Genomic DNA, 24,045 nt, shown 5'->3' with positions numbered 1-24,045 from the left:
AAAAAAAAAAAAAACAGCCATGAATTGGAGAAAGAGCAGGGGGCGGGGCTCTGTGGGAGGATTCGGAGGGAGGGAAGGGAAGGGGAAACCGGCATAGTTATAAGCTCAAAAATAAAGGATAAATAAATCCTAGGGAGACAGTATATTTTAGCATATCTAGCAATAAATGTAAAATGTATTATCTCTTTGGGGGTAAAAGAGTGGAAATGGGATTGTTAGCATATCAGCCTCCCACACGGCCCCTGTCTCCTTTAGACACCTTCTTGTCAGGGTGTTCTGCATCTCAGCACCTCCACCTGCTCAGCAGATAGTCAACACCATGCCGTTCCTGTCTTAGAACTCAATCCCCAGCACTCAGGCATGAGTGTGCCCTATTTGTGTCTATATGTGTGTACATGCTTGAATTGTTGCATGTGAACTATGTATTACATCTACCAAAGTTAAGGTCATTGCATTTCTTGGTTTGTGACCAAAAAAATATTATTTAAATATTTTTAAACATATCAATTTAAAGATTGATATGTTTAGGGTGGGGCAATAGCTCAGTCATGAAGTGCTTGCCTCCCTGAGTTTGATGTCCAGAAGCCATAGGGGAAAAAAGTTCTGGGAATGGCCAGTCAGGGTGGCACTTATGTTTAATTCTAGCACTCAGGCTGGTAAATCTCTGAGAGTTCAGGGCCAGCCTGGTCTACAAGTTGAGTATTAGGCCATCCAGGGCTACATGGTGAGACCTCCATCTTAAAAGCCAACCAACCAACCAACCAGCTCTGGACACAGTGGCTTGTGCTCGAAGTCCCAGCACTGAGGAAGAGAGACTGCATCAGTAGGGCTGGCAGCCAGCCTAGTGGAGCAGGGGCGCTCCCAGCCAGGGGAGACCTGGGACAAGTAGGGAGCCTCGGTAGTCTTTTCTGTGTATTTTAAGAAATTGAAAACCATTTACAAGCGTGGTGCAGGCCCATAGTGTACATATTTAGTGAGTGGAGCCTTGCTGGGGTCCTGGAAGGGCGCTGCTTGTTCAGTGTGTTCTCAGGATACAGGGGGCTGGGCCAGCAGGCTGGAGTGGCATTCACTGAAGGGGCTCTGGCAGACAGTGCTCTCTGTGTCTTTGGCGTGTGTTACTTAATTTTACTAAAATTAAAGGCAGCAGAACAAACAAACTAAATTAAGTTGATGGCATGCATGTGGCAAATGCTTGTTAGAACTGCAGGATAGAATTAACACACTGGTAGGGCGAAACAAGGAAAATAGCTTGTGATGATTTTGTGTGTAGGAGGACCCACACCCTGTCTTAGGGGCAGGCAATGCAAGTGTGTTACTTCAGGCATATCCTTAAAAATGAAAGATGAAAAAGTGACAGAGAGAGGAGGCTGGCCAAAGCAGGGTTGGAATGTCTGCTTAGAGTGCTGCCCCAGCCCCGACCCCCAACCCCACCGCAGGAAGTCCTGCCAATTGACTCCTCCTCCCAGTAGGCCTGGATTGTTCCTCCCTCTCCTTTGAAGAGCAGGCCTAAACATTCAAATCCAAAACAAACACTGCCTAATTGGCTGGGCAGTGGTGGTCCACGCCTTTAACCCCAGCACTTGGGAGGCAGATGCAGGCGGATTTCTGAGTTCGAGGCCAGCCTGGTCTACAGAGTGAGTTCCAGGACAGCCAGGGCTACACAGAGAAACCCTGCCTCGAAAAACCAAACTGATGCTGGCCCCAACTCACTCTATAGCTGAGAATGGCCTTGAACTACTGAGCCTTCTGCCTCTACCTTCCAAGTGCTGGGATCACAAGCTTGTGCCTTCACAGTCTGTTTGGGGTGATGGGGATGCAGACCACAGCTTTGTGCATGCTGGGAAAGCAACCCACTAGCAAAGTCCTGAATTTTTTTTTTTTTTTGAACACAGGGTCTCACACTAAAGCCCTGAGTGGCCCCAAAGTCATAATCCTCCTGTTCCAATCCCTAACATGTTAAGATTACAGGCTTGTGCCATGTGTCAAATCTTTTTTATTTACATACCCAGTAAAGTATTTACTTCATCATACCTACTCTTTTATTTACAAAAAAAAGTATGTTTTGTAGACCATATATTAACCTGGCTCAAAAGTTAAAATGTAACACACACAAGTGTGTATGTATGTGTATGTGTGTATATATGTATATAATCTCCTTTCCACTCACTTTTCCTCCCTAAGACAGTTTCTATGTCTAGTTTTTCTTCCCTTCCTTCCCCCCCCCCCCGCCCCCGGGCTGGGATCAAATCTGTGGCCTTGCTTATAAGGCAAGGGCTTTACCACTGAGCCACACTCCCAGCCCTGATTCAGTTTCTTGTCTAACATTACAGAGATGTCTATGCATGAGTACAGAAAACATAGACATAGTTTGGCCCAAATGGGAGTATCCATTTCGCTGTTGTATTTTTTTCTTAGAGACTGTTTTCCATCAGTATCTAGAGCAGGCTCCAGCATCCCACCTAACAGCCGCATAGTACTCCACTGTACAAATGCACCTCTTGTCTTGTTTCCTAGGTTTTGCTCTCTCTCCATCATGGGCACGCCATAAGCAGTCTTTAAGCTTATTCCTTCCCATGTTGTGTGCATGCACACCAAAGGGGCTTGCTGGCTCACAGGGGATGTGTGTCTGGCTCTTGACAGCTATTCGTCAGCTCCTTCAGGGGTTGTACTGCCTTACAATCCTGCCAGTCACACACACACCACCCTTCACCCGAAGCTTTGCCAGGACAGTGTGGTATCTTTGGCTTCTGCCAGTCGGATGGTGAAGAAGGAACTGTGTTTGAGTGAACGAGGAAGCTGAGCCCTGGGAAGATGCGGGAGAAGGGTGCAGGGGTTCTGCAAAGCTCAACCTGTCTGCTCCTGTGACCGTGGGTAAACCCCAACAGTGGGTACCCATGAAGGCCACCATCCATCAGGGACATCTGAGGGGTGCTACCCTGAGCAGATCCACTTCCTGAGAGCTTGGGAACCCCCAGAGAGAAAGGTCTGGGCTCTCCTGTCATGGGGACCTGGCAAGTATCCTTCTGGTGGTGAAGTTTGCGAGGGGGGGGGGGGATGGGAGGGTAGGTGAGGTGGGGGAGCTGGCTAAAGGAGGGGACTGAGGACCAGGAGTACCACCACTGGGAGGATACAGTGGTCATCGATGCTATTCAGTGTGAATCGGGTGTTGGAGAACCTGGCAAAGCCATCACGGTACAGCCATGCCCGCAGAGGGATGTACTGTTGGGGATGAGGGAAGAGAAAAGGAAAACGAAGCTCAGAGTGTTTCCATTGTCTCACCTGCCTTACCTCTACCCAGAAGGCCCTGCCTGCTCCCAATAGTGGCCTCATTCCCTCTACTCCCACCCTGTGACTCCATCCCTTCCTGCCCTAACGATGGGTCTACTACCACACATGACACCCCCAGCAGGACCAAAGGTCCTGAAGGATGGGCTGAGCCTGAGACAGTGTGGAGTGGTGTGTACAGCAGGAAGGTCTGAACACATGGTGAGTGAGTGAGTGAATGAATGAGTGAGTGAGTGAGTGAGTGAATGAATGAATGAATGAATGAATGATAAATGGGTGAGGGGATGCAGCAGCCTCTAGAGTTCAGCTGGATTTGAATCCCAGTTCAGCTCTTTACCTGCTGTGTGACCTTGGGCAAATCATTCAACCTCTCTGCGTCTGTTTTTGCTTTTACTTGTTTGAGACAGGGTCTCCCTACGTAATGGGCACGGGACTCACTATGGAGATCAGGCTGGCCTTAAGCTCGAGATCCTCCTACTTCAGCCCCCCAAGCACTCTGGGTTAACCTCTCTGCTTCCATTCTCATCTGTAAAACGTGGCTAGTAACGGAGGACCTCACTGGGTTGTTACGATGGAGTGAGCGAGTGAGCGGGGCTGAGCGCTGGGGCCTGATGCTCGGTAGGTGCTCACTACATGTTTGCTATGGTCTCCTGAAGGACTGAATGAGAGATGGGAGGAATGCAGCTGCAGACATGGGCAGCTAGGATGTAACACTGGGGACATGCCCCTCAACAGCCTTGTCCCTCCATGCCCCTAGGCTCACAGGAGACCCAGTCTGAGACACTCACCGACATCACCAGCACGTAGACGCGCAGGTCAAACTTGCGGCCTATGGGAAAGAATTGATTCGTGTAAAGGATACTGACTGGCTGTCAGACAGTAGGCTAGGTTTCAGACCATATCAGGAGATGGTCAGACAGACAGGGATCTGCCAGTTTGAGGTGCCAAGCACAGCTACACAGGGCACAGGGAGATGGTTGGGTGGGGCAGTGTTGGGGCAAAGCTGGAGGCTTAGTGGCCAAGGAAGGCCCTATGAGAGGTAGAGACTGATGGACAGATACATAGACAGGTGTAGGTCCAGCCCAGGCTGGGTGAGGCCTTCTGGCTGGACCTTGACCCAGATGGGCAAAGGTTGTGAACCCAGGGGAGGGGAAAGAAAGGAAACCGAGGCAGGTGGCAGGGTCCAGGCCATGTGCAGACAAGGGCAGTGTTGTAGACAGGGCCAAGTCTCCAAGCAGTCTTTGGGATTTGTTCTACAAACTATAAAAAGCCACTGGCAGGAGTCGATGCTCCTCGATGCTGGGTTGGTGTGGCGTCTAAGGGGCTGGGGTAGTGACGCACCAGTGAGGCCATTACAGCCATCCAGGTGGGGAGACCACAGCAGCTAGGAATGGGATGGAGGAAAGAGAGGTGGCCAGACAGACAGCTTTAAGATGATTTGAGCTTGGCGACGATCAGTAGAAGTGGGGCTGGAGAGACGGCTCCGTGGTTAAGAGTGTGTACTGCTCTCCCACAGGGCCTGAGTTCAGTTCTCAGCACACCCATCAGGTGGCTTGTACCTAACTCCAGCTCCAAGAGAGCAGATGCCTCTAGCCCCTGCAGGCACCTGCACATACTCACGCACAGACACAGGCACCTACATATAATTAGAATAATAAACACAATTAAAAAAAAAGAGTAAAAGACAGTGGCCAGAAAGCACCAGATACACCCAGACACTTCCCAGATCCTAGCTTAGCAACCTGGGAGAGGAGAGGCCATGGCTCAGGTGGAGAAGATGTAGGGTAGGCCAGACTTGGGCACAGTTTCAAATCTGAGGCACACTGGTACAGAGTTGCTAGAAGAGTCCCAAGAGACTTGGCTGGGGACACAGAATCGATGGGGGAGGGAAAAAGAGAAGAGACCCGGAGGTCGTCCCTACAAAGGTCACTGCCAGAGGACGAGGAGGGCATTATGAGAGAGGCAAGTGTCATTAGCTTGGCTGCAGTAAGACTCCTTCCGTGGCTTGCTTCTGTCTGCTCATATGGAACACAAGCTCTTAGAATGCAGCCCAGGACGGTGGTTGGCACCAAGGAGGCTCTCTGTAAATGTTTTATTGGATGAAAGCATGCGTGCACGAACTGGCTTTCCAAGGAGAATGTTCTGGAACCCAGTGGGAGTGGGAAGAGCAGAGTAAGCTGGGGTCATTGCAGAGTCACAGCTACAGGTAGGAGCATAGGGAACAAGTCTCTGTTTCTGTTTCATTTCAGGCCTGATGACAAGTCACGCCCTTGCTGACTGCCCTGTTGCCTCACTGCTCAGAGGGCGGGGGACGACACAGCCATCTCACCTCCTATTAAGTAGGGGTTTTCCACGTAACGCTGAGCCACGTAGTTCTCCACCGGGAGGTCATCTTTCTGGTCATCAGAACTCCTTGTGTCCTGGTTGTGAGAACACCAAATAGTAACCACTAAGAGTGCCCTGTGTCCTGGGTGCCGGGTCAGGCACTCTCCCTGGGATCTCTGACTGGATCCTTACGTCGAGTCTCTAAGGTAAGAACTAATGCAATTTCCATTTACACATGCGCACCTGAAGCACAGAGAGGTGGAATGACTTGTCTGAAGTCACACAGCTGGCCAGAGGTTCAGCAGGGGTGTGGAGCCATACGTAGTTCGATCCCAGAGCCTACATTACACTTTAGACCCATGCTGCCTCAAAAGGCCACATGTGGACATTGGCATTTACATCCATATGGACACTACATGCTGTGACATGAACAAAACCTGAAGCCAATGGCTGCATAAGATAAGCCAGCAACAAAAGAACCCACCACCCAGAGTCACCAGTGTAGTCCAATGCCTACCAGCAGAAAGCAGGAGGATTGCGGAGACCAGTATGGGATGTGTAGAGTTTTGATTTGAGGTGGTGCAAACACTCTGGCCATGGGGTTTCCTAACAAGTGTGCAATATGAATGCCCCTAGTACTTCAGAACTGAACACTGAAAAACGGTCAAGGTGGGGCTCAGTCAGTGTACAGCTGGACACACACTCATGGGGACCCTAGTGCACATCCCCAGAACCCACATAAAAGCAGCCCTGTAATCCCAGCACCAGGGAGACAAAGATAATAGGATCCGTAGGGCTCGCTGGCCACCCAGCCTAGCTGAAGAGGTGAGTTTCAGGTTCCCTGAGAGGCCCTGTCTCTAAAGTAACTGAGGAAGATGCTCAGTCTATGCCCCGCCACGTGCATGCAAATGATTAAAATGTTAAATTCTGTGTTCTATACAGTTTAATCAATCCATTGGCAGAGGAGGTGGCGATAAGGGGGGGCGGGGTATTGCATGGATGGGCTGGCAGTCTGTTGAACCACACCCTCTTGTGCCCTCAGTTCTCAGAGGAAATGAAATTTCAAAAGTTTAGCTCTCTGGTGAGTTTAGTGGCAGTTCACTTGCCCTCCAATATGCAAGGCTCTGGGTTCTGTTGCTGTCACAGGGCAAGGTAGAGAGAGAAGGGAAGGAGGGAGGGAGAGAGGGAGGAAGGTAGGTCAATCAATTCTCTTTGTTAGTCCAGCGCTTAGCCTGGAAGAGCTCCTGCCATGGCTGTAGAAGTTCTAGCAGGGCTGCCTTAGAGGACATCAGAGCTCAGCTGTCTCTTTCCCCTCCTACCCATCAGCTCAGGGGACAGCAACACTCACAGGCACAGCCCTCCCTGTTACCCCTGGACCACATCTCAGTGACCTCATGAAGAGCCAAGACCAAAGCCCAGAGTCACAGACACCCTGGACTCACAGCCTCACAGTGGTCAGTGCCTGGAGTAGGGGCTTCTAGCCCTCAGGGCAGAGCCTGCTCCTGCCCAGCCATGGCACCCACTGGGGCAGCCAGGCCTCTCCTTCCTGGGCCCTCCTCACCACTTCTACTCACATGGCTGCCTGAGGGGTTCATGTTGGCTCGAGCAGGCTGCGTCTCCACACCGGTGGGTTTCTTCCCCGAAGTGCCCTGCCAGGTAGGTGCAAGAGATACATTGGGACGTGCATGTGGGAAGAGGTATTTGGTAAGCACTCGCTTGTCTCCCCTGGGAGTTGAATCCTCCTGCTCCCCACACCCAGCACCGCTGTCACCCCCAGGGTTCACAGGGCCCTGATCATATCTCTAAGAGCACAGCTGTTAGTGAGGATCCTGTTCATCAGCACATCAGATCCTCAGCAGGCACTAAGAAGGGTGGGGTGAAGTCAGGATTTGAACCCAGACCTGGCACTCTTGTGGGCAACCTTGACAGGCAGCCCTATGAGTTCTGGGGGAAGGAAGGTATGGCCTCCTCCTGGAGGGTGAGGCTTGTGAGGGGAAAAGGTGGCCTCACCTTCCTCCAGTCCATGATGTCTTTCAGTCTCCGGAAGAGAAATATGCCCTTCCCCTGAGATCGGGCGACCTGGTGGCGGGGTGGGGGTAGGGGAAAGGCAGAGCTCAGCTCAGGGTCCATGTCCCCATGGGCCCCCATCTCTGCCCAGAAGACTAGCCATTCAACCCCCATGGGGCTGGAGGAGGAAAGTGAGTTGGGCTTTGCTACAAAGACGTACATTTGCATGAATAATGCAGAAGGACAGACAATTAAAAAACCATCTCGGCCAGTCCTGGAACATATCATCCAATGCTTTTTTTGGAAATCAATTTGCCTTCCTAATTAGGTTTTGCATCGGCTAATACTGGAATCAGTCTGCCTTTACTGCACCTTGCCATGGGTGATTCATGTCCCTCCCCAGAAGCAAGGGGGCTGGGGGAATCTTTGATATCCTGTGGTGTTTCTGCCGCCTAAGATGTTCACCTGCCTGGCCTTGTACAGAAACATCGTCAGTCGGCTCACTACCCTCTCCACAGCCCACAGTCCATTGGTACTGCCGTTAAACAATCATCAAAAGGTATGTTGATACATGTGTGAATGCATATGGGGGGTGTGTGTGTGTGTGTGTGTGTGTGTGTGTGTGTGTGTTGCTGAGGATCAAACCCAGGATCTCACTTTTGCTAAGCACGCACTGGATGACAGAGCTACAGACCATCCCCACGGTCTATGCTGCATCTGTCACTTAGAAGTCTAACGTTTCCCAGCGAAGCCTGTAGAGAACTAAGATCTGCTGTCTGGCCTGGCTTCTGTGGCCTCTGAGACCAACTTTGGCTTCCTGTGCCAGTTCAGGCCTTTAGTTATCTGGGCTACTGAGCAGGGCGCCCTGAGGCATCTTTTCTCAGGCACTCACCCAGGAGGTACAGAGCATCCTTCCTCCCTGCTCCTCTGAGCTGTGGCCCACCAGGCAAGGTGCACCAGGCGAGGTAGGTGCAGACTTCGGAAGGCCTGGCAGCAGGTGGCTTGCTCACTTCTGGGCAGTGCAGGAAGCAGAGCAAAGCGAATCCTTCCTGTCTCTCCTTTTATTTAGTCTGTGAGCCCAGCCCATGGGAAGCTACCATCTCCATCTATGATGGATCTTCTCTAATCAACTAGCCCTCTCTGGAAGCACCCTCTGAGACACCCCCAAGGACACACCTCATTAATTTTGTAGGTGTTTATTAATCCAATGAAGCTAACAATGTGTTATCACAAGTCTCAGTGTTGCCAACTTGATACATAAACACATCACCTAAAACTACAACATTCTGCCCCCGGCCTCACAGAGTCATGGCCGTCCCTACGTGGAATGCACACATTCTGACTTCAACCCCCGACCTAACACCTACAATTTCTATTCAAAAATCATAAATCCAATCAAGGCATGGTGGCTCACATTTATAAATTCCAGCCCACGGGAGGCAGAGGCAGGCAAATCTCTGTGAGTTTAAGGCTACCCTGATATACATAGTTAGTTCCAGGACACACAGAGCTACATAGAGACAGACCCTCCCTGTTTTAACAAAACAAAACAGAACAAAAGGTCCTAAATTCAGAGCCACTCAGAGTGGCACACTACTAATCTCAGTACTTAGTAGGCAGGGACAGGCTGATCTCTTTGAGTTTTAAGTCCATCCTGGTCTATATAGTGAGACCCTGTCTGAAAAAACAAACAGAAAAACAAACAAAAGTCCTTAGTCCAAGGTCTCTTCCGAGACTCAAGGCAATTTACTAACTATGAGCCTTTGTACATTAAAAACACAAGTTACATACCCCCTAACACACAATGGCATAGAAAAATTATATTACCATTTCAAAAGGGAGGAATAGGGTATAGCAAGCAAAGTCCACAGTGAGACTGAAACAACAGGGAGGATTCCAGCCCTGTCACTCCAGGGCAGCACGTGGGGCTGATAGGATCCTGCAGGCCCCCACAGCCTTGCACAGCCCGTCCCCCCAGCTCTGCCATCTGCAGCACAGCCTTCCCCTAAGAACAGTTCCACTCCGCACTTGTGGCTTTCCCTGGCAGACATGCTATGGCCACAGCATCTCCAATGTACTGGGGTCTCCATTACAACTTGGGCTTCCCCTTCACACCTTCACCCATGGCTTCTTGGGGCTTTCCGCAGGTAATCCTACTCTGCCGCATACTTACTGATTTATATGACCTTCTAGAACCCCGATGAGAGCCTCCATGACTGCTTCTCACCCTTGAACTTTTCACGGCTGCACAACCAGAGCTGTGTGGATGCTGCTGCTAAGTTCTGCTACCAGCATGAGGTAGAGTCTGGTGCTGGGATTGAACCCATGGTCTTGGGCATACTACCCACAGGGCCACACTGGAAGCCATTATAACTTTGGTTTTATACAAGTGTGGTCACTCTCAGTCCTTATTCCCAAGCAGGTCAACTCTCAGGATTCAGTGACAGTCTCAGCATCTCCATTCAGACACAAAAGAGTAACAAAATGTCCTCGAGTGGGGAGCAGCTAAGGTTGTCCAAGACACCACAACCTGGGGTCTGGAGCAGCTTCCTGGATACAGAGACTGATGGAAAGGCACAGTCCTGACCCCCACACCCGATGCCTTGCACTCTGAGAGAGACTGAAAGAGCTGCAGTGTTCCTGGGTTTGGGCCCCACCCAGCCCCCCTCCATCCCAGCAGGGGAGCTGGAGAGGAAGGGCAGATGGGAGAAACGTTGGATGTGCGAGATTTCTTTTACAGTAGACTGGACTTAAATTCTGTTTGGTTTGGTTTTAGGTTTTGTGGGACTGACCATTGAACCTGGGACCTCAGGCAGGCTGACAAGTGCTTTACTACTGAGCTACATCCTCAGCCCTTAGACTGGACTTTCCATAGCCAAATCCAAAGGCCTATTTATTTGTTTAGTTGATCCTTATTGTTATTTGTGTGTGCATTTACATGTATTGGGGGTACACACAGGTGCGTGGTTCCTGTCCCTGTTATGTGCACATGTGTGTAGAAGGCAGAGGTCAACCTCCGATGTCATTCACAGGAACTGCTTGCCATGTTTATTCGTTTTGAGACAGGGTCCCTATGTCGGTCGCACTGGCTGGCCTAAAACTATTCAGACCAGGCTGACTTCAAACTCACAGCTATCTGCCTGGGATCAAAGGTGCAGGCCGCTGCATCCAGCAAGTCAGCTTTACTTTTTGATAGGAACTTTCATTCATACCTGGGGCTCCGTGCAGGCTGGACTGGCCAGACAGCTAGCCCTAGGGACGCTCCCATCTCTAACTCCTCGGTGTTGTTGGCACAGGGTACCACATCTGGGTTTCACTTGGGTGCTAACAATAAAACTCAAGTCATCACTCTGTAGCCAAGGATGTCTTTGGATTCCCAATCTTCCTGCCTCTACCTCCCGAGTGTGCCACTGTGCCCAGTGGACAAAGGCCTATTCTTATCCCTAAGAGAGTAAAGCTGAGAGATGGATGGTCCTAGGGCCCTGAGGAGAGTCTACAGACCAGTACCAGGAGGGGGGTAGAGCATTGCCAAAGCTCCCATATATTTTCTGTGTCTAAGGAAGAGGGTGAGGGTAGGGTGACAGGGCACAGCCTTCTGCAGGTAACTGAGGAGTGAGGCCAGGGATTGGCTTATGAAGATGTAGCCACGTAGCACAGCTGCCTGGAGGGGGATGGACTTGGGCAAGGCAGTGCAGAGGGAAACACCCTGTCCACCCTGTCCACAATGTCCCCCAGGAAGGTGGCTCCTGGGCTCCTAGTTCTTTCCCAGAGTCCTGAACAGGCTGGTGAGGCAATCTGGTGGCAGCAGAGAGGAGAGGCTGAGCAGAGAGCTACAGGCAGCCCCAGCTGCATCAAGTGGCACTGTCTGCTAATTGGGAACCAGCAATTGCACATTAAGTCTCTTCCTTTCCCGGCCCACTGCCTTTGTTAGTGGTAATACCATGACAGCTGTGATTAAGAGGCAGAACCTTGGCTCTGTGGGTAGTGGGGTGTGTGTTTGTGTGTGTGTGTGTGTGTGTGTGTGTGTGTGTGTGTGTGTGTGTGTGTGTGTGTATCCTACAGCTGAGGCATGCTGCCTGAGAAACGAGAAAATGAGAACAGGTGCCTGTTATATTCTCTTATTCTCTCTCTCTCTTCTCTCTCTCTAAAGTCTCACTCTATGGCCCAAGCTGTCCTGGAATTCACTGTGTAGCTTAGGCTGGCCTTAAACTTTTAACATTTCTCCTGCCTCGGCCTCTTAAGTGCCTGGATTCTAATTCTTTATCTGCCACCAGTGAGTTCTGTGACCTGGGACAGTGCTGACCCAGGTCTGTCATGGGACTTGGTTTACCTGACGCTGCACATGTTGGATACAAAATACACAGGTTAGATGAAAGGCTTGGAGTTAGATGCCCAGCAGCGGGCCAGTTCTCTTATTTCCAAGAGCCCAGGAAGCATCTTCCCATCACAATGCTCCAGGAAGCTCTGGTCAGATGCACAAACCTGTGTGGCTGGGTGAAATGCTTTTAATCCTAGCACTCAGGAGGCAGAAGCAGATGGATTGCTCTGAGTTTGAGGCCAGCCTGGTCTACATAGTAAGTTCCAAGGCAGCTATGTAAAGAGCAACAAGACAGGAATACATAGAGAGACTCTGTGTAATACATAAGCAAACCTGAGTATGCACACGCCTTACCCAGGAGTGTGTTCAAAGGCAGAGTCACTGGGCAGAGCAGGTGGGCCTGAGCAGTCTGGTCTAATTCATGTGGGGATCTCCTAAGGCAGGAGCTGGAGAGATGGCTCCACAGTTAAGAGCACTGGCTTCTCTTCCAGATGACCCAAGTTCAGTTCCCAGCACCCACATGGCAGCTCACAACTGTCTGTAACTCCAGGTCCAGAGGATCCGATGCCTTCTTCTGGCCTCTATGGGCAATGCACACAAGTGGTACACAGACACACATGCAGGCAAAGCACACATACACATCAAACCAAAATAAATCTAAAATATTTCTTTAAAAATAAAAGGTTGAAAAGCAGTAGTTCCTAAATTCCGTGCAGCTTGGAACTCTGCAGGAGAACCTGGAAGAGGACTCCCCAGATGTCCAGTTGCAGACCCCTGAGGGGCCTGTGAGGGGCCTCGGGGTTGTGTGTGTGTGGCGGGGCTGCAGGGGGCGGGGAGGGTTGTGGGGAATGCCCGCACACCAGGCTCTCCACCCAGGAGCTCAAGCAGGACATGTACGGCATAGTTCCGACACAGAACTGCTTCTTTTTCATGAAACCTCCAAGCGACACGAGGGGTTCAGCTTTGATACTGGGCCTTCCTGAGACCCCAGACCTCAGCCCTGACTCTCCCTGCAGGGGCACTCACAGGCTTCATGATCCAGGTGATCCCGGGGTTCTTGCGAAACTCCTCCACAAACAGATGGTACTCACAGGGCATCTCAAAGGTTTTGGGGAAGAAGTCACACTTGGCTGCCTCCGTCTTTCCTGACTCACGCTCCAGGTACTTCCGGAAGCGCTTCAGGTTCTTTACCATGTAGTTTTTCCTGGTAAGCTAGGCAGCAGGGGAGGGCAGACGGTGACCCCTCCGTGCCCTGCCTTGCCCACTTCTATTTAGAAAAAAATATTTCATTACATTTATTTATGTGGGGAAGGGGCTAAAATAAGAGAAAGGGGACACGATGACTGAGGACACGATGACCCCCTTTCTGACCTTTTGTCCTCAGCAGTGAGTCCCCCACTACCCACCCACACACACACACACACCACAGAGGGAAAAGAGTGTTGGCCCACTCTGACCCTGGTCAACCAGCAAAGCCCTATTCACAGTCACTTCCCTACTCAAGAGCCAAGCCAGCAGTCCTATTTCAGCAAGTTCTGTGTTTGTGGACATAAACGACAATCCAATCCCCACAACAAAAGGGACATGTGGACACCTTAAAGCCAATAGAAGCCCTAGGCATAGTAGCCCATACCTTTAATCCCAGAGGCACATGAATCTCTGTGAGTTTGAGGGCAGCCTGGTCTACATAAGGGAATTCTAGGACAGCCAGGGCTACATAGACAGACTCTGTCTCAAAAAACAAAACAAGCAAACAAAAGACAAATGGAAGAGTAGGGAGAATTACCAAGATGGGAATACCTGAACCCTAGAAAAGCCTCAGACCCCCTTAGAGTCAGCAATGCCCAGCTCTGGGCCCCTTTCTCTAGAGAGCTCCAACACTTACTGATAAGCCTAGCTCCCTTTTCTAGTATTGTGGGTATTTAATCGATAGAGCCCACTAGTATCAAAGGTCAGAGGGCAACCTCTGAGAGTCTGTCTGGGTCTTGGGGAATCACACTGGAATCCTCAGGCCTGGAAACAAAAGCCGTTATCTGCTATGCCATCTTGCTGGCCCTCCTGCCCACCTCTTGGTACCAGTCTCGACTCTCACACTCTCAGAGTAGCAGGAACAGTCCAAAGGACTCCAACAGATAGCCAATGGCTCAGACCCATCCTCATGTCACAGGCTTGGAGACTCACCTCGTAGTGGTTCCGGAAGTGGCTTATGCGCACGTGCTCATCCATGTAGGTGTGGTCAAAGTTCTCCCGCAGCCAGCTGACATCACACCAATAGAAATCCCATTCGCCTTCACTGCGGTGAGGGAGACAAGGGTCAGACCTGAGCACCACAGCGCTGCATCAGAGCCCAGAGTGCCTTCTCAATAGACTGATCACCCCTGTTCCAGTCTCAACTACTTCCTAAGGTGCAGGGCGCTCCCTGCTTAAACATCCCGGCAGCTCCTCCGTGGGTACTCACTGCTGCCTCTGCAGGCTGCATTGTAGGGTAGAACAGAGAGAATCCACCCTCTCTGCCCCTGCCTTGCTACTTTAATTTGGATTTTCATTGTCCCCCTAAAGCTGAAGTGTTAGGTGTTGATAGCTTGGTCACCAGCCTGTGGCAATCCTGGGAGATAGCAGAGCCTTTAAAGAAGGGGTCCGGAAGAAGGATGTTAGTTTATTAAGGGCAGGAGCTGGATTGGGATATTGGTCTGGCCCTAGGCGCCTCCCTGGCTTTGGCTTCTGGCCTTGCCTCCTGCCTACCATGAGGTTCCATCATGCTTTCAGCCTTACTACAGGCTGAAAGAGGGGAGAGCCAACTGAGCATGGGCCCAGGCCTCCCCAACCAAATAAGCCTTTGGGTTTTTGTTTGGTTTGTTGGTTTTTTGCTTTTTTCAAAACAGGGTCTCACTATATAGCCCTGGCTGGCCTTGAACTCACAGAGACCCACTTGCCTTCACCCCACCTAGTGCTGGGATCAAAGGTGTGTGTCATGCTCCTGGGATTCTTTTCTGTTTTTAAATTAATTTATCTTAGAAGACATTTTGCCAAAGCAATTGAAACCCGACTGAATACCCCCTTTCCCTGCCTGCATGCCCCCACCCCACCCCCACATCCCCCGTCCCTGCTTTTTCTCTTTTCTTTCCTATTGTGGCTAAGTACTGAGCTTTGAGAAGCACCTTGAGCCGGGCAGTGGTGGCGCATGCCTTTAATCCCAACACTTGAGAGGCAGAGGCAGGCGGATTTCTGAGTTTCAGGACAGCCAGGGCTACACAGAGAAACCCTGCCTCCAAAACAAAACAAAACAAAACAAAACAAACAAAAAACCAAAACAGAGAGAGAGAAGCACCTTGAGAGGCAGTGATGAGGAGGTAGCTACCTGGAGTGAAGAATGAACCAGGCCTGACTTTGACCAAGTCAGGAAGAACGCCAAGCCTACTGGATTTCCCAGTTGTCCCTTTCACCCCAGGGCCTCCAGGCTACAAGGACAGGGAGAAGCTATGAGAACCTTCTCTGGTAGATGACACACATGAGTTCTTAATGTGTGAGCAAAAGTGACGGTAGCTGGCTGCTCACACACACTGACCTTCTCATGGATGCTTCCCAGGTGATGCGACAAGCCACTCCACTGTGGTGACTGCAAATCCTGACCTGCCTGCAGGAGCTGCTGGCTAAGTGTCCAGGTGGCTAAGCTCTGAGATTCCTATAGAGCAAGGGGCACAGTGGCCAGCAAGGTCCACTGGGTGTTAGAAGTTTGCTAAAACTAAGGATGTAGATGGTTTCTCGGCTCCTCTCAGCGGCTGGATGGGCGTTTCTCCTGGATGCCAGCCAGGCACGGGAGCTTGGCCTGCGGGGGTGCAGTGTGGGCCTTGAGGAGTCTCTCCGTCCCTTGCAGAGGACATTGTGGGGAGAATGTCTCTGAGCATGAGGGCCCTGTACTTCCACCGAGCTCCAAATGATTGTTTTCAAAATTTAATAGCCACATCCCTGGACAATCCCAAATAAATCCCACTGGCTAGGATCTAATGGCCTGTGGGGTGCAGTGGTGCTGTCGGGAATCACTGTCTCCATAGGTCAAGGAAGCAGAAAGGGATCCTGCTTAGGGGAGGACGGCCAGCAAGATGGAGAGTCGAGACAAGGAATGAGCAAACGTCAAAGTGGCCGGTGTGCATGCGGGGCAGCGGTACACGCAGGGCAGTGATACCTGACGAAGTGCCCAGTGTGTGTGTGTGTGTGTGTGTGTGTGTGTGTGTGTGTGTGTGTGGCTGAAGTATGCTTAGAAACTATTTTGGATGCTAGTTTTTAAAAAATTAAAGAAAAAATTTCCATTTTCAATTTGTGTCCTGAGTTTCTTTTTAAAGAGGCCAAGGGGCTTTATGGATGTTTCTGTAAAGATTTATACATGACCTACCTGCACAGGAAAATATGCTGTCATTAATCACAAAAATAAGAAAAATCACAATGACATCCGTGGTGGTTGGTCTGTGCTTGGCCCAGGGAGTGGCACTATTAGGAGGTGTGACCTTTTTGGAGGAGGTGTGTCTCTGTGGGTTTGGGCTTTGAGATCCTCCTCCTAGCTACGGGGAAGCCAGTCTTCTCCTGGCTACGATCAGATGAAGATGCAGAACTCTCAGCTCCTCCTGCACCATGCCTGCCTGGATGCTGCCATGCTCCCCAACCTTGATAATACTGGACTGAACCTGTAAGCCAGCCCCAATTAAACGTTGTCCTTTATAAGAGTTGCCTTGGTCATGGTGTCTGTTCACAGCAGTAAAGCCCTAACTAAGACAACACCCCAGCTGACATGTACCTGGAAGTCAATTCCTTATTAATGGATAATAATGAGTGTTGACAGGGATGTGGGAATACTGGGATTACATATGCTGCTGCTGGAAACAAAATGGAGAAGCTACTTCAGAGGATTCTAACACTTCCTCAAGAATTTAAATGCAAAGTTCCCACAAGACCCAACAATTCTACTTGTAGGTGTTTCTCCCAGGAGAAATGCATATCTACTCAAAACTCATACGTGAATGTTCACAGCCTTTATTTATAACAATCCTAGCGTGTAAACAGTCCAGATGCCCATCTGCTAATAAGGAGAATGTGGTACATCCATGAAATGGAATATTACTCAAGCCAGAAAAGTGGGAGGGGCATTAATGGCCTCATGCGCTGTCTAGAATGCATGAGGCTGGGTTCCACCTCCAGCAGTGGAATGGGAGACAAGGTACAGATGAATTCATGCTCAACATGGCTTCACCTTTGGAACAAGTAGAGGCCAGACAAACTTGGCAAGGTGGCTCTTACTTATAAATGCCAGCACTCAGGAGGACTGCTACAAGTTTGAGGCTAGCCTGGGCTACATAGTGAATATCAGGCTAGCCTGCCACAATGGGTTTACACAGGGCTACTAGCAAGACTGACTCAGGAAAGAAGAGAGGGAAGGACAAAGAGAGGAAAGGAGGCAGGCAGGGAGGGAGGGAGGGAGGGAGGAGGAGGAGAAAGGGAGGGGAGAAGGAGGGAAAGTGGGAAGGAGGAAAGAGAGGGAGGAAAAGGCAAGCAGGGGAGAAGACAGACAAAGGAAAGGCACATTGTCCAGACCATTTCTATGAGGTTGAGTAGAACAGACTAAAGGCCAGGGTAGGGGCTGAGAAAAAGGACAGTGGGCAGGACTACAAGAGGTTATTCTTGTCTACACAGTGAGGCTGAAGACAATCTGGGCTATGAGAGAAAAAACAAAAAAGATGTGGAATTGGTTCTCATTGCTGTTGTTGTTGTTGTTGTTTTGAGACAGGTTGGCCTTAAACTCGCAGAGCCCAGATAGAGCTGTATTGTTTGAAAAAGGGCTTATCTTCTGGCAGATGAAATTACTTTTCAATAAGAAAGGAGTCTATAAAGGAGGAGATGTCACTGCTGTGGCTGCCCCTGACGGGGAAGACCAGCTGTCCTAGAACTGTCTCCTGAGGGCGTGTTCACTAGAAGATAGCAGTGGGTTTCAGAAACTCGAGGATATGAATGGGCAGTGACCAGTGCTTCACTCCCAGCATGGCCCGGGGTTTGTGAATTGACTGAGTGACTGAGGATGTATGAAGGCTGTCTCCAGGATGCCAGTGAGAGGCAGTGGTAGTAAGATGACAAAACATCTGGCCAGATGTTGCCAACACTCCAGTAAGCTGGATTGGCAACAAACAGAGAGGTACTGTGAACTGTTTCAGAGCAAAGCAGTCATGAGGTTGGGGAGCTGAAGAACCCTTTGGGTGACCCTCAGCTGAGGTCTAGAGGGTGAAGAGGGGGTGGCAGGGTCAGGCAGGGGCAGTGGGAGAGGGCTGGAGCAGGGTGGGGCCCTGGGGTTGGAAAGGGTGTGTTCAAGTATGTGAAGGAAGCCATAGAGGAAGCTGAGGTGGCAGAGCTGAAGATGAAGAGCTAAGTAAGACCCAAGAGAGCAAAGGCTCGCAGAGCAGCATGGATCAGGATCTATCTCGGGATCTAACCGGGATCTATCCCAGGTCTGCAAGTTCACTCATGTTCATTCCATGAGGCCACTCTTTAATTACGGAGGAAGATATTAAATGGCTAAGCCAGGTCAGAGGTCCTTCTACCTTCCCATTCTCTTCCTTAAAATACCCTGATGACTGCCCTGCTCCCTAGGCAACTCTGCTGGTCACACCGGCTTTCTCGGCAGGAAGCAGGGAAAGGGACATGTTTGGCCATATCTGTTCTAAACTCTTAACCAAGACCTAATTCTGTTTGAAAATACAAGTCCTCAAGGATGAGGCCTTGGGTTCATGGGGAATAAAGAGGTGAAGAGGCCCTGGCCTGCAAGCTTGTCCTGATTTGACAACTCTTGAGACTGCCAGTCGAGGATCAGGCATTGAGTGTGACTCCCATAGTGTCAGCCTCGGATCCCCTGCTACCAGACTGAAGAACAGGTTGGGAGAGGCAGGGAAGGACCCAAGGACACACAGCAAGGGGAAATGGTATCTTTTTTCTCTGCACTGCCCTCCAGCCCCTCCAACCCCTTCCCTTCTCTAGCTTGTCCCCTGACTCATCTTCCATTGCACCAGGGCCCAGGGCTCCGGCTCCAGGGAAGGATCCCAGGATGATCGTGAGACGACCAAGGCAAACCAGGGCAGCTGCCACCATCAGCTTCACTAGCACTGAATAATAATGAAGGACCACCTGGATGCGGCCCCGTTCCAGTGGGCTGATTCAGTTACAGCCCATCTTCCTGATGGACTGAAGCTCTGGGGTTCAGAGCACTTCCTCCCCTGCTCGGGGAAAGGCTGCTAGGAGTGGGTGGGGACAAGCCAGTTCTGCAGGCACTGCAGGCACTGGTCACACTTCCCGCTCCATGGCTTCCATGCAGAGCACTCTCAGGATGGCATGTCCATTACTCTCTACCCTGGTTTCCCACTACTGAGATGGGGATCATAAAGACACTTGCCTGGAAGATTTGAGGTGGGAGATTTGTGGTGTGGCTAAGAGATGGTTGGTGTTAAGTGCTTCAGGGTGCTCAGGTGGCCTAGTGACCAGGACACAATGATTGCTTGTTGGATACCTTGGCATGGCTGGCTATTAGGTCCCTATCCCATAAATTCCATGCTCTTTGCAGAGCCTCACCATGTAACTGTGACTGTTGCTATGAGACCAGGCTGACCTTGAACTCACTGAGATCTGCCTGCCTCTGACACCCAAGCACTTCAATTAAAGGCGTGCACCATCACACCCAGCTAGAATTTCCTGAATTTATCTGGGAACATGTGGTGCACATCCTCCGAGATTTCCATGCAGTGAGGTATGTGGCGAATGGTTAAGTCCCACCAAAGACACGGTGAGGGCAGACTCACTTATTTCACCTCACCTTGCCACCGCTATTTGAAGGTAATGAATGCTGAAGTTCCACCTCAGGTCACAAGGATGAGACTTCACTCATGAGAAAGTGGGATAGAGAGACAGAAGGGGATGGGCTCCACGTTGTGAGGGGATTGGGGTAGGGAACTCTGCCATTTCTGGATTTTCAGATCCAGAAATTTCCACCTGTCAAAGCCCCCTGTGGGTTTCTGTGACATATATCCAAGCCTCAGCCCTCAGTAATTGTACCTAATGTCATGTGCCAATGTATTATCATCTCTGTCACTGTCCCCAGAGCCTAGCACAAAGGAAATTCGGGCCAAGCCAGTCAGGTCACTCATTAGGCCACAGACTAATTAGTGGCAGGGGAAGAGCAGTCCTTGGCCTGGCTGGTCCCTGGTGAACTCCTGCCAGCAGGAAGCAGTCCTCAGTTCTGCTGAGAACGAGGAGACAATGAGAGGGCAGAAATCACCTAAAACCTGGATGGCATTCTACAGGCGCATTTGCATGCTGTGTTAGTTTTCTCCTTGCTGTGCCCAAAATATCAGACAAGCAACTGAAGAAAGGAAGGAAGGAAGGGAGGGAGGGAGGGAGGGAGGGAGGAAGGAAGGAAGGAAGGAAGGAAGGAAGGAAGGAAGGAAAGAAGGGAGGGTGTATTCTGACTTACAGTTGGAGGGGATGCAGCCCATCAGAGTAGAAGGAGCAGTTGGTAGTTGGTCAATTGCCTCCACAGTCAGGAACCCGAAAGAGCTGGATACTGGTGCCCAGCTCTTTCTTCCCTTTAAATTCAACCTGGGACACTCCCCACCCCAGCCCATGGCCTGGTACCGCCTACTGTGAAAATGGGTCTTCGTACCTTGAGTAACCTAATCTATAGGTGTCCCTCACAAACATACTGGTGACTTGTCCCTGCAGACTCTATAGTATAGTTGACAATTGATAAAACCATCACACACGCCATAGGGTCTCAAGCAATTGGCTAGCACCTGAAAAGGCATCACACCAAGCTGGACGCTTGGAGGGTGTAAATGCAGTCGTGATGACGTCAGCAATGCATGCAACAGGCAGTGGTGTGAAAACCCACCCCACCCCCAAAAAACCCCTCTCATCTCTTTAGGGCAAATTCCAGCAGCTAGCAAGAGGAACTGAGGGAAAAACAAAATGAGACCAAGACCTGAGAGACAAAGAGAAGAAGGGAGGAACGAAGGGAGAGGAGGGGCTGAGAGGAGGGAGGAGAGGGGGCGGGGAGGGGCAGGAGAGGGGTATCTTACTCTTTGACTTCCACCCATCCGGGCCTGTGGCGCAGAACATCCATGAGTGTGTTCATGAGGGTGGTCTTGAAGCGGATTAAGGTTCTCTGCTCTCTGCAAGATAGGGCAGCAGAAGCTATGCTCAGTGACTTTCCTAGGATGTCTTCAAGATTGGATCAAAAGGGAGAAAGAAAAACCAGGCTCCATGTACAAATGCCACAGCCAGAAGTGCTGATTCTCAGAGCTTGGTACCACTGCCTGCCAATACTCAGAATAGCCAAACTGAGGCTCTTAGCATCTGTGGGGCAATGAAACATAGCAAACTAAGCAGATACTGCATGCCTGTAATCCAGGAGGCTGAGGCAGGAGGAATGCCATGATTCAAGGCCACATGGATATCAGCCTAGACTACAAAGTGACTTTGTCTCAAAGCAACAACAACAATAATAAATATGGCTGGAGAGATGGCTCAGTGATTAAGAGCACTGGCTGCTCTTCTAGAGGACAGAGGTTTGACTCCCAGCACCCACATGGAAGCTTACAATCATCTTTAACTCCTGTTCCAGGGGATTCTAGTGCCCTCTTCTAGCCTCTGTGGGTACCAGGCATGCAAAGGGTGCCCAGACTTGCATGTAGACAAAACACCCATGCACATACAATAAATAATAAAAATAGTAAGCCAGGCATAGTGGTTCACACTTGTGATCCTAGTACGTGGGAGGCAAGAGGGTCAGTTGAAGGTCATCTTTGGCTACATAGTTTGAGGCCAGCCTAAAATAAGATGATCAAGCTAACATTTCTCCAGTCCCTACTATGTGCTAGGCAATGCCTGGCCGCCTCACGAGTGCTGTGACTCTGTTCTTATATCACATGGTAAGTGTTTGCAGATCCCCTCCCCTGGCATGCAGCTTGGGAAACCAAACAGATGCACTTTTCCCTATTCCTCCTACTAATGCAACTGAAGACCCAAAACAGTATGTATAAAACAAATGTGAGAAGACTGGGGGCTGGAGAGATGGCTCAGCAGTTAAGAGCACTGACTGCTCTTCTGAAGGTCCGGAGTTCAAATCCCAGCAACCACATGGTGGCTTACAACCATCCTTAGTAAGATCTGATGCCCTCTTCTGGTGTGTCTGAAGACAGCTGCAGTGTACTTGCATATAATAAATAAATAAATCTTAAAAATATGTGAGAAGACTGAATGTACACAAGGAAGCTAACTAGAGACCCAGACTCAAGAGATAGCAACTGTGACATCTCTGGCGCTCTTCCTGCCTCTTTTCATCCCAGAAATGGAAATAAAAAAGCCAGCCAATGGACATCCCAAGATGCTAATGGGCATGGACCCTAAACAACTTTCAAAAGCAGCCTGCTTTCTCCAGCCTAGGGAAGCCCAAGACAGAACAGCCTTCCACAGCAGAATACATAGAAATGGCTCTGCTCTGATGACACCCCAAATGAACACCTGTTGTGTACTTCCACAGGTGCTGGCAGAGGTCAAGTGGCATGCCCTCACTGCTCATGAGGTTGCATCAATGTCCCCCAACACTGGGTCTGTCACTGGATTGTGCAGACAAGGAGGAATACAGGCTGAGGGCTCCATCTCCCTCAGGCAGTAAGGTGTTCCCTATCATAGGAAGCCAAGGGTCGGGGGAACCTGAACTTTCCTATATGTAGGCATGGGGATATGTGCTACTATATTCTATATCCCAATCTTGGCTGATGTTTAAGGCAGGCAATTGTCAACCAATACTACTGAAAACAATTGATGAAATCAGTAAAACGGAAGTTCTTGAAAGACCAATCAAATTGACAAATCTATCAGCAATACCGACACAGAGAAGACACTGTTACCACAGGTGGGATAAGATGGGTGCTACTGTAGATCTTGAAGACACCAAGACCACAGTAAGAGCTTGCTAGCACCTCCAAAACTCAAACATCACAGCTGAGAGGGCACAGTTCTTGAAAAGCCCAGACTATCACAGCTCTCTTGGTGTGATGCACAGGTGAGTAGCTGCATTCCTAGAGAAATCAAGTCTATTATGTGAATATACCCTCAAAAGATATACCTGGACCCACAGGGTTCCACTGGAGATTTAATGACCTGAGATGTCTGAGGAAGAGGAAGCCACATCTGTCTTATAACACACTCTCTCCCAGAAAAAAAAAAAAAAAAGGAAGGAAGAGGGGAGAGAGCTTCTGTAATCTAGTGTACTCTGAGAGTGAAATATAGTTAAGGTAAAAACAAAGCTACAGGCAAGGGGCTGGGGTGTGGCCAGCAGCACAGCACTTGCTTAGCACAAGTGAGTCCCTGGGCATATCTCCATCACCACATATACAGGCGCACACCCGTTTATAAACATACACTAGCAAAGAAAATTCAATGATACAAAAAGTAATTATACCTCATAATCAAGTGGCGCATTTCCAGTAGGCAAAGCTGGCTCAGTGTTAGAAATCTAATTGATGTAATTTATCACAGTAACAGACTCAAGAGAAAAATCACATGATCATATCAACTAAAGCTGAAAAGGCATTTCAGCTATTCAACCTCTACATAACCAAATTAATATCAACACTAGACTTTAGGGGTTAAACTTCCAGCTTTGGGGAGTGGGGGCAGATGGACAGATAGACAAACCATAACAGATGCACACTTTGATCCCCTAGGGTCACAGGTCATGAGTGTTCCTGGGAGTTTCCAGCTCTCTTTCAGGAGACATGGTCTTCCCTTTTCTAACTACAAATCTTCATGAGATAGATTCTCTTCTAATCCTTTAGCAGAACAACAGATTGAACTAAAAAAAAAAAAAAAAACCAGATTTTAGGCATGCATGGTGGTCCATGCCTTTGATTCTAGTACCTGAGAGACAGAGGCTGGGGGATCTCTGGGTTTGAAGCTAGCCTGGTCTATATAGTGAGTTCCAGGCCAGCCAGGGCTACATAGAGATAACCTGTCTTTAAAATGAAACAAAACTTTTTTCTTGAAACAGGGTCTCAAGTAAGTGAGGTTTGTCTTGAGAA

The 24,045-nt window shown here is 49.8% G+C and overlaps 1 protein-coding gene and 1 long non-coding RNA gene across 22 annotated transcripts in view; one reads left to right on the top strand and one right to left on the bottom strand.

The window, feature by feature from the left end:
- Positions 1-24,045, bottom strand: part of Ttll9 (tubulin tyrosine ligase-like family, member 9) — a 57,437-nt gene that overhangs the window by 11,200 nt on the left and 22,192 nt on the right. For 6 of the 17 annotated variants that reach the window (XM_030252158.1, XM_030252155.1, XM_030252157.1 and 3 more), the window contains 8 exons: positions 21,040-21,132; positions 14,117-14,228; positions 12,962-13,147; positions 7,621-7,689; positions 7,185-7,259; positions 5,615-5,705; positions 4,074-4,114; positions 3,132-3,219 (listed from right to left, as the gene is read on the bottom strand). In XM_030252158.1, the coding sequence (XP_030108018.1) occupies positions 3,132-3,219; positions 4,074-4,114; positions 5,615-5,705; positions 7,185-7,259; positions 7,621-7,689; positions 12,962-13,147; positions 14,117-14,228; positions 21,040-21,095 (718 nt within the window). In that variant the 5' untranslated portion in view covers positions 21,096-21,132. Of the gene's footprint in view, positions 1-3,131; positions 3,220-4,073; positions 4,115-5,614; positions 5,706-7,184; positions 7,260-7,620; positions 7,690-12,961; positions 13,203-14,116; positions 14,229-21,039; positions 21,133-23,662; positions 23,820-24,045 lie in introns of all 17 variants that reach the window. The other 11 variants (XM_030252153.1, XM_011239821.3, XM_030252154.1 and 8 more) reach the window with 4 other exon arrangements.
- On the top strand, positions 5,652-12,631 carry Gm14199. Of its 5 annotated transcripts, XR_003954069.1 has the most exons (5): positions 5,699-5,816; positions 6,937-7,266; positions 7,946-8,176; positions 9,811-9,915; positions 10,040-11,000. It is a non-coding gene; the product is annotated as a predicted gene 14199 (long non-coding RNA). The 5 variants fall into 5 exon arrangements; XR_003954070.1 differs by having other exon boundaries at positions 9,765-11,004; XR_003954068.1 differs by having other exon boundaries at positions 9,811-11,002.

This window comes from Mus musculus, chromosome 2, assembly GCF_000001635.26.
Source record: "Mus musculus strain C57BL/6J chromosome 2, GRCm38.p6 C57BL/6J".
Classification (NCBI taxonomy): Eukaryota; Metazoa; Chordata; class Mammalia; order Rodentia; family Muridae; genus Mus; species Mus musculus.
This window is presented reverse-complemented; position numbering and strand designations above follow the sequence as displayed.